We start from the raw sequence: 12,718 nt of genomic DNA on the forward strand, positions 1-12,718 counted from the left end.
CACTACCCCTGAAGCTTTGGTACTGGCCATTGTCAGAGACAGGATACTGGGCTAGACAGACCATTGGTTTGACCCAGTATGGCATTGCTTATGTTCTTTCAGGCAGGAAAGTGTGCAAAGAAGGTATACTAGCATTGTAATTTTTTTCTCATGAAAACATTACCATGAGTCAAATCTTTGTTTACAATGTATACTAAGCCAATCACTCTTCCAGATTACAGTAACTCTGGTAGTTGTCAAGTTGAATATTTTAATTCATAAAGTTTGATAACCCACAATATCTGGTTTCAGTTGGGGAAAGAGTGGAAATCGCCCACTTCTGGTGATCCTAAAGGAAATGGGCCTCACATAATCTTTACTATCATTCCTTAGTGTAGGGCACACTTTCTACTGCTAATTCCCTCCCTAATAACGCAGCGTGCTTTCCTCTTGTTAGAAATGGACTGAAGGTGTGTGGTTGAGACATCATGTGTCATAATCCACAACTGCTGTTCACTTTAATGATTTCGCTTTCATTCTTCTCACATTCTTTTTAGTCACCCTATGAATTACTGAAGTCATTTAAAACCAACAATGCCAAGGAGCTTGTGACATCCCCGTTGCAGCTATGGATTTAGATAGATCCTCTGTCTGGGGATCCCTGAAACAGAAGACCAGGCCTTTGTTACAAAACTTCAACATAAAGAGGACAAAGAAAAGCTCTAGAAAAATGGTGGATAGAAGGCAAAGGCATTCCTTGGACCGACGCCTCAGCGTATCTGTGCCTGACATACTGGAGAGTGAGTCTTTCACAGATGAAGAAACTACTTATTCAGGTTTGCAGGCCTTGTCCACCTATATCCCCAGCACTCTTTCCAGCTCGGTCATGTCTCTCAAGAGCAGCAGCACTTCTTTGAAAAGGGCAGGAGAGGACCTGCAATGGAGACAGCAGGAGGCTGTGCACACGGAAATCAACATTATTGAAACAGAAACGGAAGTCATGTGTGGATCAGAACCCAGACGGAAATCCAACATTGACCTCTTTGCATTGCTGCAGAGAGCACGCCTGAGTGGTGATCTGACAGAAGAAATGACTGAGGTAAGGGGCTTTTGGATAAGCAAGGGTAAGTAATCATGTCAGAGTTTGCATTCTGTCCTTTATCTGACTTGGTTATGAATGAAGGAGAAAGGCTAAAAAATTTTTAGGTCAGTAAAAAATTATCTTATGTAACTTGTGAATAAATCCTATTACACAATTTCCCTTTCATATACTGGAAAGCTCTAAATGCCACATTGGAACATTGTTCTATTATCTGGCTTTGGCAAGTGCACAATACTTTTAAAGGCAAATTTTTGAAGGTTCTCAAAAGAATGATCCCTTGATTCAAAAGCGTTTGAAGGCTTCTGACCTTCAAAATATGTTGCTCTCTGAAACATTTGGTGTAATACTTTCTTTGTTATCATAATTTACTGGTTTAATCAGATAGCAAAGATCCACCCAAACCAGATTGAATAATAGAGTGGAAGGGAGAGCGGGGTAAGCTCTGCCTGAAATATCAGTTAATTGAAATAACTGGATGGAGTACAGTGAACTTGTTAGATCCTGCTCAGGAATTTCATTCAGGTTTTCATTACAGGATGATCAATCTGGTTAAAAGCACAGACAAAAGGGTTTTCTAACACTCCCATTTAATACTCATGGAAATGAGAGACTGACTGCAGTCAGGCACAGTACTGGCAGGAGGCATGTGACCTTTGTCAATGTAGCTCTGCTTGGGTTATTCAGTCCTGACTTGCATCACCGCTCGCCTATCCTGAGAGGGGCGAGACAGTGGAATTGCATGGCAGATTTGTAATATGGACAGCAATCCGTGAGTAGAGTTGGTTGTCATAAATATTCTAAAATTTCATTTAGTTGAAGCTCAAATATTGACAGATTCATAGATTGAAAGGCCAGAAGGGACAATTGTGATCATTTAGTTTGACCTCCTATATAGCACAGGCCATAGAACTTCCCCAAATAAATTCCTAGAGTAGAACTTTTAGTAAAACATCCAATCTTGATTTAAAAGATGTAAGTGATGGAGAACTCACCACGATCCTTGGTAAATTGTTCCAATGGTTCATTACTCTCACTGTTAAAAATTTATGCCTCATTTCCAGTCTGAATTTGTCTAGCTTCAATTTCCAGCCATTGGATCATGTTATATCTTTCTCTGCTAGATTGAAGAGCCTATTATTAAATATTTGTTCCCTATGTAGACCGTAATCAAGGCTTTGTCTACGCTAGCACTTTTGTCTGTAAATCTTTTTTTAGTCAGGGATGTGAAACAAACACCCCCTGACCGACATTAAGTTTCACTGACAAAAGCACAGGTGTGGACAGCGCTATCTCAGCGGGACATGCTTTCCTGCTGACATAGCTACTGCCACTCGTTGGGGGTGGTTTAATTATGCCAGTGGGAGAGCGCTCTCCCATCGGCATAGAGCGGCTACATGGGAGATCTTACAGCGGCGCAGCTGCAGTGGTACAGCTGTGTAGACATAGCCCAAGTCAGCCCTTAACCGTCTCCTTGTTAAGCTAAATAAATTGATCTCTTTGAGTCTATCACTAAGGCATGTTTCTAATTCTGTCATCATTCGCATGGCTCTTCTCTGAATCCTCTCCACTTGCACAGAGACTTAATAGTTTCAACAACGTTTTTGTCAGTAAGGATTTTGTGTGTGTGTTGCAACCAACCAACCAACCAACCAACGGAGCCTGGTGGTTGGAATACTGGACTGGTATGGGGGAGATGCAGGTTCAAGTCCTTGCTTTGCCTGTTGCTGAGTGGGTTGAAGAACTTGGCTCTCAATCAGCCAGAACAGGGACTTGAACCTGGGTCTTTCACATCCCCAAGCAGAGCCTTCTCCCCGGAACCCTTTTCCAGAATTGAAAAGCTCAGGTTGTGATCCAAAAATGGATCAACACAATTCCATTTTCATGAAAACATTCAAAAGGTTTATTTTAGTTCCAACACAGAACGAGATGTTATTTTGAAACCTCAAAAGTTGCTGCAAAACAGAATTGTTCTCCTCCGGTCAGCTCTATCCATGAGGGACTGCTGCTGAAAAGTGACCCTACTCACCTGTGTCTGAATCCGGGTGTGAGCCCAAATCTGTGAAGGTGAGATAAGACAAAGGGATTCAGTTAAAGAAAATTAGCACAGGAGATGAGAGTAGAGAGGAAGGCAGGGCAGACTGTGTGCTTAAGGCAAATTGTGTAGAAACAAAAATATTTCCTGTTCTAAACACAAGAACATAGAGGAACACTAAAATATGCCATCACCTAATTGCCTCTTTTTGCATGTAGATGAGTGATGGAAGCAAATGTTACTTGGGAACTTGTAGGAAACCAGACAAGTGGAGAATTGGGCATGAAATGACAATTTTGCATGTTGTCTAAAAAGAGGGGTTTTTAAAATTGATTTGTAAGGCAAATTCTGCCCCTCACTTCTGTGGTAGCTGTGGCTTCTGTGGCAACTGACTAAATGCAGCTGGCTCTGTGTGGGAGGACTCTTGGGTAGATTTTCAAGCTTGCTCCCTGTGTGGAACTCGACAGTCACTGTGTGCCAGAAAGCTGGAGGTCGGGCTAGAAGATTTGCTGCTATGCAGATCCCTTCCATCTCCCGCTTACAGAAGGAAGGAGCTGGGTCCACAGAGGCTGTTGCAGCCTTGCACAACATACTGCTGAGTGCTGGCCATGAAGTAGCTCCATGATCTCTGTGTGTCATGGAGGGAGGATTCCTCCCTGCCCCTGACACTGGGAGCACTGCTCAGTTCAATGTTTAAGCTATGTACTGCACTCCTGAATTTGGGCCTCTTTATTCCCAATGCAGAGAGGGATTTTTAAAAAAAATATTTTAAAAATGTAGGTTAAGATGCTTGTTTAACCATACACAACATTAATGATAATGGAACTTTACTATGGAGCTCTGACCCATAACTCCACAATTGTAGCTTGGGCATAGTTGTATACCTGATTCCAAAAGCAGCCCTCTGATGAATGCCTACAACTTTGAGAGCAGAACTTAGCCTCCACTGTGGTATCCGGGAGAAAAGACAACAAGGGTTTTGCATGGTTTCCAAACTGTAGTCCAAGTATGGTAGCGATGGAATAATAATTTTTAAAAAGTACAGTAGACTTTTATTTTAAAATTTAATTTTGAGAAGGTAGGTAGGGGCAGCAACTCTTAACACAAGTTTTTAAAAACAAACACAATAGATGGAAGTGGTTCTATAAAAAAACAACAAATATTGTATCTGAGCAGGTCAAACATTTATTTTATTTCATACTGAGAATTTAATTGCTGCCATTGTGGTATTTGTAAAGGTGGAGGTGCAATTGTGTGTCTTCAGGTGAGAATAGGGAGTTACATAGTTGTAATCAAGTGCTTTAGGGTACAATTTCTTAAGTAAATTCCTAAGCCTCCCCCAACACTGCAGCATTCCTTTAGGTTATGTCAGTGGTTCTCAAACTGGGGCCGCCGCTTGTGTAGGGAAAGCCCCTGGCAGGCCGGGCCGGTTTGTTTACCTGCCGAGTCCGCAGGTTCGGCCGATCACGGCTCCCACTGGCCGCGGTTCGCTGCTCCTGGCCAATGGGGGCTGCAGGAAGCAGCGCGGGACAAGAGATTTGCTGGCCGCCGCTTCCTGCAGCCCCCATTGGCCTGGAGCAACGAACCGCGGCTAGTGGGAGCTGCGATCGGCCGAACCTGCGGACCGGCAGGTAAACAAACTGGCCCGGCCCGCCAGGGGCTTTCCCTACAGAAGCTGCGGCCCCAGTTTGAGAACCACTGGGTTATGTTATAAAGGGGGAATTGTTGCAATGGGGATTAGTCACAAAATAAAACATGCCTTTTCCCTTTCTCCTCTTTGAATCCTCACCTGTTCTGGTTTCTTACTGCAACTCATTTTATTTTTACAGTCTGTCTGTCTATCCATCTATCCATCCATCCATCTTGATCAGGAAGTACTCTTCCTTGGACCGCATCACACTGACCCCAGGATACCTTTTCTGACTCCCTACTTGCCATGGCGTGAAATAATTCTCAGCGCCCCTTTTCTAACTCCAAAGTGTCCTTGTTACATCTTCATTTCAGGCGTTGTACATGTTGGTCCAGAGCTTGGCCCCCACTGGGGTTCCCTCGTACCACCCTGGCAGTACAAAGTGGTTGTAAAGCTGACCTAACTGGGCTGCTGAGGACTCTTGCAGCTCTGGTCTCTGCAATATCACCTCTCGGCATCCAGCATCAAGGGCATGTCTGAGGAGAATAGCTGCCTTCTGACTGATCCTTGGCTGGTGTAGTGACTCCTTGGACCAGGGATTGGCAACCTTTGGCACGCGACCCTCCAGGGTAAGCACCTGGCGGGCCGGGCCGGTTTGTTTACCTGCCGTGTCTGCAGGTTTGGCCGATCGCGGCTCCCACTGGCCCTGGTTCGCCGCTCCAGGCCAATGGGGGCTGCAGGAAGCGACGGCCAGCACATCCCTCGGCCCGCACTGCTTCCTGCAGCCCCCATTGGCCTGGAGCGGCGAACCAGGGCCAGTGGGAGCCGCGATCGGCCAAACCTGCGGACGCGGCAGGTAAACAAACCGGCGTGGCCTGCCAGGGGGCTTACCCTGGCAGGCTGTGTGCCAAAGGTTGCTGATCCCTGCCTTGGACAATACCTGCCAGTCTAACTTAGAGCAGCCCATTCTTATGCTGAGGACCAAACTCACTCCTCTGCAGCAGCCCTAAGTCTCAATGGGGTCCGAAGATAACATACAGCCACCTTCCTCCCACTTCCCAGTCCTGCTCTAGACACCATTTCCCTGGACCCAAGAACTGGGGCCTAGAAGTCTCTATCCTGGTTTCATCATCTGCACCATCACTTAACTGTGATACCTAAACTGCTGTTTCTGGTAAGGATGACCTCAAACAGTTCTGATGCTCTCCATCACACCCTAGTGCTTTGATGCAGTACCTGTCCATGCTGTCATTGCTGTACAGCCTGCCTTTTTTGGTAGCAGGGCTGGAAACTCCTCCCCTCCCCACAAGACCTTGCTGCTCTTGACCACCTCTTTATGGATGAGGTACTGAATAGTCCCATTTTCTTGTTCACGTCCAAATCCATTAGTTGGGTTAGTCACTGTATAGACACCAGGGAAGCGTTTTATAGCCATGTGTGTCTCTTTACAAAATGTGTCATTAGTACTACTTACTGCCTATTCCATTGCTGTCCCCCTGCACCATTTACGCTCTGCTTTCTTTTGAGCCAAAATGATATTTGATGTCCACAGTGAGCTTCAAATAGAGCGAAGGAACCAGGGGCATACCTGTGTCTTGCTAAACGGGTGCCTCCAATCTCATTTGAGCAAGCTATTATAGTGGCTCATGTTTCAGAAATGAGGGCCATAGTCACACAAGCTGATGCAGAAAGTGTAAAACACACCTCTATGAACCCCCACCCTCAAGTCTCCTGTATTCATCTACAGAAAAAGCTGTTCCTCCTGCCATCCCACTTGCCCCTTTCTGGTGTTTCCCACTCTTGGGGCTTTGCTGCCATCCCATTGTACCCTGGAATGAATCTGGTCTACTGCTCTAGCCTTGGTAGTGACCGAGTTTAGTCTAGAATGTGGTTTAGCCCCCATCCAAATGGTTGCCAAGCTTGCAGCTAAAAATCATTGTAGCTGACATTGTGGCAGTTCCTTAGAGCTGTTCCCAATCCATTGCCAGGGCGCTAAATGTCCTGCAGCCACAGAATCCAACCCAGGCCACAGAAATGTTCTCCAGAACTTAAGCTTTCAATTGAAAACAAACAAAAAATAAATCTGTTCCTTATGGTTGCAGAGATAAGTTTCCAAGTGTAAGACAAGTACTAAACCAATGCAGTGTTGTGTTCCTGAAATCTGTCTGTTAAATAATAGCTTGGAGAGGTGAGAACTACCCCATTTATTGTAAATAACTATATTGTTAACTGTTTCACTGCTGTTCATTCTAGCAGAAACATCCAGTCCCACAATCCTGAAGAGTGACACAATCCCTGATTTTCCCTGATGTAGATATCACAATTTAGGGTTGGTTTACATTAGAAAAGTTGGGGAAATGGTATAACCGAGACATTTTATAATTGCACTGTAAAGTTGTAATGACTTAAGCTGATATACATGAGGGATTTAGTTACTGTTATAACTGAATAGTGAGTTCTAAAATGTCTAACCTGTCCTGGCTGGAGTAATTATCATTATTACTTTTATTATCATATTGTGCTTTGTCATTCATTATTTAAAGTAGTACAATCAAATAATAGTATCCTCCTAGAATGTAACTTTAGTTTGTACTAACTTTAGCAGTGCCTGTTTAAAAAACCATTAGCTAAACGCATAACTTTAGACACTGGGCAGATGAAAGTCACTTATTTTCAAATGTATTTTTAGTTATATCTGTAAAATAACTTAAAATTTGCATGAAAATAAATGCTGTTCCACCTATGATACCAATAGCAATTATGGAGTCAAATATTGGTCACATACATGATTGTGATCAGTAAACATAAATGCCAAAATGATTAGAAAAATAAATTCCCCTTCTTAATAAAAGAGAAAGATATACTGGAGGGTAGGGATAGGGTGTAGAGCAGGGGTCGGCAACGTTTGGCACGCGGCTCGCCAGGGTAAGCACCCTGGCGGGCCGGGCCAGTTTATTTACCTGCTGACGCGGCAGGTTCGGCCGATGGCGGCCCCCACTGGCCGCGGTTCGCCGTCCCGGGCCAATAGGGGCGGCGGGAAGTGGCGCGGGCGAGGGATGTGCTGGCCGCAGCTTCCCACTGCCCCCATTGGCCTGGGACGGCGAACCGCGGACAGTGGGGGACGTGATCGGCCGAACCTGCTGCGTCAGCAGGTAAATAAACTGGCCCGGTCCGCCAGGGTGCTCACCCTGGCGAGCCGCGTGCCAAACGTTGCCGACCCCTGTTGTAGAGTGACCTAGACAAATTGGAGGATTGGGCCAAAAGAAATCTGATGAGGTTCAACAAGGACAAGTGCAGAATCTTGCACTTAGGAAGGAAGAATCCCAGGCACCGCTACAGGCTGGGGACTGACTCGGTAGCCAGCAGTTCTGCAGAAAAGGATCTGGGGAATACAGTGGACAAGAAGCTGGATATGAGTCAGCAGTGTGCCCTCGTTGCCAAGAAGGCCAACGGCATATTGGGCTGTATTAGTAGGAGCATTGCCAGCAGATCGAGGGAAGTGATTATTCCCCTCTATTCAGCACTGGTGAGGCCACACCTGGAGTATTGCGGCCAGTTTTGGTCCCCCCACTACAGAAGGGATGTGGACAAATTGGAGAGAGTCCAGCGGAGGGCAACAAAAATGATTAGGGGGCTGGGGCACATGACTTACGAGGAGAGGCTGAGGGAACTGGGGTTATTTAGTCTGCAGAAGAGAAGAGTGGGGGGATTTGATGATAGCCTTCAACTACCTGAAGGGGGGTTCCAAAGAGGATGGAGCTTGGCTGTTCTCCATGGTGGCAGATGACAGAACAAGGAGTAATGGTCTCAAGTTGCGGTGGGGGAAGTCTAGGTTGGATATTAGGAAACACTGTTTCACTAGGAGGGTGGTAAAGCGCTGGAATGGGTTACCAAGGGAGGTGGTGGAATCTCCTTCCTGAGAGGTTTTTAAGGCCTAGCTTGACAAAGCCTTGGCTGGGATGATTTAGTTGGTGTTGGTCCTGCTTTGAGCAGGGGATTGGATTCCTCCCAGCCCTCCAAAATCTGAAATGATGCCCCAGGTGAGCCAGACGTGGCCAGAGGGCTGCAAGAGGGCCGTGAGCTCTGGCAAGATGCAGCCCCAGTGTGTCAGTGCAAAGCCCACATTGACCAGGCCACAGCAGCAGCGCAGAAGGGTGGCAATACACCATATACCATGTCACCCTTACTTTTACGCTGCCGCTGCTGGCAGTGGTGTTGCCCTCAGAGCTTGGTGCCTGGCTAGCACCCGCCAGTATCAGGCTGCCCTGCCAGTTCTTAATTTGTGCCAGGGCTGAGCTCTGGCATCTCTCTCATTACAAATTAAACACTGGGGAGGCAGTGGGCCCAAAGGTGATGGGGGGAATCCCAGGGAGCCCATGGGGGCCAGGAGTGATTGGGGGGGGGCACCAAAATACAAGTTTGCCCAGGGTGCCATTTTCCCTAAGTCTGGCCCTAGTCTTACGCTCTAAAGCAGGGGTGGGGAATCTTTTTTCTATCGGGGCCACTTACCCACAGCAAAAATCAATCGTGGGCCACACAGAAATAGAAAGCAAGGGTCTGATCCAAAGCCAAGGCCTTTGACTACCCTGGTCTTTGGATCAGATGCTGTGATGCGGTTCTCACCATAAATCAGCCCTAGCATCCCCTGGTGCTGTTGTGTGGTCTTCTCTGAATCTCCTCCCCAAACCCCCCCACCCGCCGGTTTGTCAGTATATTTCTGGGGGGGGGGCCCAGAACCGAGTGCAGGATCCCTGGGAGCGTGGGGGAGGGTTCCTCCCCAGAACTGGACGGAGAGGGGATGTCCTCTCCCTGGACAGGACACTTGGGTGGGCCCCGACTTCGGATGGGTGGGAAATGACAGGGGGCGGGGTGGGGGTGGGGAGGAGGGTTTGGGGCCGCCTCCCACCCACCCCCTTCAGCTGACCTTGTGGGGGGCGATGGACACTCTGGGCAGTGGCTCCCCGGGGCCCCAGGCGCTCACCCAGCTCTGAGAGGAGACGCCACTCTTCAGTGGCAACGGCTCCCGTCCCACCGTCCCCACCGGGCCTGGCTCCCCAAGCGGCAGGCCTAACTTTTTTGAGCATTCCTCTGTTGCTGCTGGGCCGCCCACTCACTCGCCTACCCCCCTCCCAGTGACAGATTAGCCACTGGGTCAAGGGAGCATGCTCAGCCAATTGGGGGCCCCTGGAAAAATGGATGCCTCCAACTGCGCCGACCCCTCTCCCCCTGCCCGGTGCTTCTGCTGGGGAGCGGGGTCGGCGCGTGGGGGCTTGCCGGTTGCCTCGACCTCGCTCCCCGGCTGGAGCACCTGGCGGAGCAGGGTGAGCCCCTGATCCTACTCACCGGCTGGTGCCGGGAAGGCGGAGCGGGGCGAGTCCCCAACCCCACTCCGTGGGCCAGATGAAATTAAGCAAAGAGCTGGATCGGGCACGCGGGCCATAGGTTCCCCACCCCTGCTCTAAAAGATTTCAACATTCTTTTGTAATCACAGAACTTCATTTCACTGATCACAGAACTAGAGGATTCGGAAGGAAGTCAGACCTTCTGAACCAGCCAGCAATTTTTTTCTAAAGTGCTTGGCTGTGTTGTGTATCATCTACCCATTTCCTTATTTTACTTCAGTCAGCACATGTCCTGCTACATCCCGAGTTCTGTGTGGTATAGAATTTGAATGTGTGATTGTGGTTTTACACCATGTTAAAGATTAGCCACTTCTTTAAACTACTGTGCTGGGTATTCAGAACACACAATCTCCAATAATATTTATATTAGAATCAGCTGCAGAAAAAACTTAACCTTAACTAATCTTAGGGTATGTCTACACTACGAGAGTAGTTCGATTTTACTTAAATCGAATATGTGGAATCGATATTACAAAGTCGAACGTGTGTATCTGCACTAAGGACAGTAATTCGACTTTGTGAGTCCACACTAACGGGGCAAGCGTCGACATTGGAAGCGGTGCACTGTGGGCAGCTATCCCACAGTTCCCGCAGTCCCCACTGCCCATTGGAATTCTGGGTCGAGCCCCCAATGCCTTCTGGGGAAAAAAATGTGTCGAGGGTGCTTTTGGGTAACTGTCGTCATCCAACCCTCCCTCCCTGAAAGCGCCGGCGGGAAATCAGTTCACGCACTTTTCTGGTCAGTGACAGCGCGGACGCCACAGCACTGCGAGCATGGAGCCCGCTGCGACCATCGCTGCAGTTATGGCCGTTGTCAACACCTCGCACCTTATCATCCACCTTTCCCAGAGGCAGATGCTGAGAAATCGGGCGAGGAGGCTACGGCAGCGCGGTGAGGACCTGAAGTCTGAGAGTGGCACAGACCTGTCACAAAGCACGGGACCCTGCGCTGAGGACATCATGGTGGCAATTGGTCATGTTGATGTTGTGGAACGGCGATTCTGGGCCCGGGAAACAAGCACGGACTGGTGGGACCGCATAGTGCTGCAGGTCTGGGATGAATCACAGTGGCTGCGAAACTTTCGCATGCGGAAGGGGACTTTCATGGAACTTTGTGAGTTGCTGTCCCCTGCCCTGAAGCGCAAGGACACCCGGATGCGAGCAGCCCTGACTGTCCAGAAGCGAGTGGCCATAGCCCTCTGGAAGCTTGCAACGCCAGACAGCTACCGGTCAGTCGTGAACCACTTTGGCGTGGGCAAATCTACCGTGGGGGTTGTTGTGATGCAAGTAGCCAACGCAATCGTTGAGCTACTGCTCTCAAAGGTAGTGACCCTGGGAAATGTGGAGGTCATCATAGATGGCTTCGCCGCGATGGGATTCCCAAACTGCGGTGGGGCTATAGATGGAACTCACATCCCTATCCTGGGACCGGACCACCAGGCCAGCCAGTACATTAACAGAAAGGGCTACTATTCAATGGTGCTGCAAGCACTGGTGGACCATAGGGGACGTTTTACAAACATCAACGTCGGATGGCCGGGCAAGGTTCATGACGCTCGTGTTTTCAGGAACTCTGGTCTGTTTAGACGGCTGCAGGAAGGTATTTATTTCCCGGACCACAAAATAACTGTTGGGGATGTGGAGATGCCTATAGTGATCCTCGGGGACCCAGCCTACCCACTAATGCCCTGGCTCATGAAGCCCTATACAGGCGCCCTGGACAGTGAAAAAGAACTCTTCAACTACCGGCTGAGCAAATGCAGAATGGTGGTGGAGTGTGCTTTTGGACGTCTCAAGGGGAGATGGAGAAGCTTACTGACTCGCTCTGATCTCAGCGAAACCAATATCCCCATTGTTATTGCAGCTTGCTGTGTGCTCCACAATCTCTGTGAGAGCAAGGGGGAGACCTTTATGGCGGGGTGGGAGGTTGAGGCAAATAGCCTGGCTGCTGATTACGCCCAGCCAGACAGCCGGGCGATTAGAAGAGCCCAGCGGGACGCACTGTGCATCCGGGAGGCTTTGAAAGCTAGGTTCCTGAGTGAGCAGGGTAACCTGTGACTATTAAGTTTGTTTACAGAGAAGCTGAACCTGCCCCCGTTTCTTTACCCGGTTAATGTTCACTATCCTCTCCAGTCACATACCCCCTTCACCCCCTTCCAACACATGTTTAAAAATAAAATCACTTGAAATTTGTTAATGAACACCGTTTTCTTTATCACTGTTTTCGCGGTAAAGTGTTGAACCTGGGACGCAGACTGTGGTGGGGAGCGGGTGTAGTGTAGTGATGCAAAGGACGCTTCTAAACTCGAGGAATGACAGGCTCCGCACTGGTGGACTGGTTGTTTCAACGGAGCCTGACACCCCTCCTGTTCGGGACTCTGTGTGTGGGGGCTATGTGACTTTGTGGCAGGGGGAGGACGGTTACAGATCCCCTGCTGCGTGGCTCTGTGATCCAGGATAAGGACCGCTGCATAAGATCTCTAACCGCCCTCCCCCGCCACAAAGTCACATAGCCCCCCCCCGCCAGAACATGAAAACCACCTCCCAGACTGACCAGGGTAACTTGTGACTGC

The 12,718-nt window shown here is 48.6% G+C and overlaps 1 protein-coding gene across 5 annotated transcripts in view; it reads left to right on the forward strand.

The window, feature by feature from the left end:
• Nucleotides 1-607: 607 nt before the first annotated feature.
• Nucleotides 608-12,718, forward strand: part of MCTP2 (multiple C2 and transmembrane domain containing 2) — a 142,476-nt gene continuing 130,365 nt past the window's right edge. For 4 of the 5 annotated variants that reach the window (XM_065411605.1, XM_065411606.1, XM_065411607.1 and 1 more), the window contains exons 1-4: nt 608-976; nt 4,715-4,744; nt 8,402-8,451; nt 8,773-8,794. In XM_065411605.1, coding sequence (XP_065267677.1) covers nt 608-976; nt 4,715-4,744; nt 8,402-8,451; nt 8,773-8,794 — 471 coding nt within the window. Of the gene's footprint in view, nt 1,079-4,714; nt 4,745-8,401; nt 8,452-8,772; nt 8,795-12,718 lie in introns of all 5 variants that reach the window. The other variant, XM_065411604.1, reaches the window with a different exon arrangement.

This window comes from Emys orbicularis, chromosome 10 (assembly GCF_028017835.1).
Source record: "Emys orbicularis isolate rEmyOrb1 chromosome 10, rEmyOrb1.hap1, whole genome shotgun sequence".
Taxonomy (NCBI): domain Eukaryota; kingdom Metazoa; phylum Chordata; order Testudines; family Emydidae; genus Emys; species Emys orbicularis.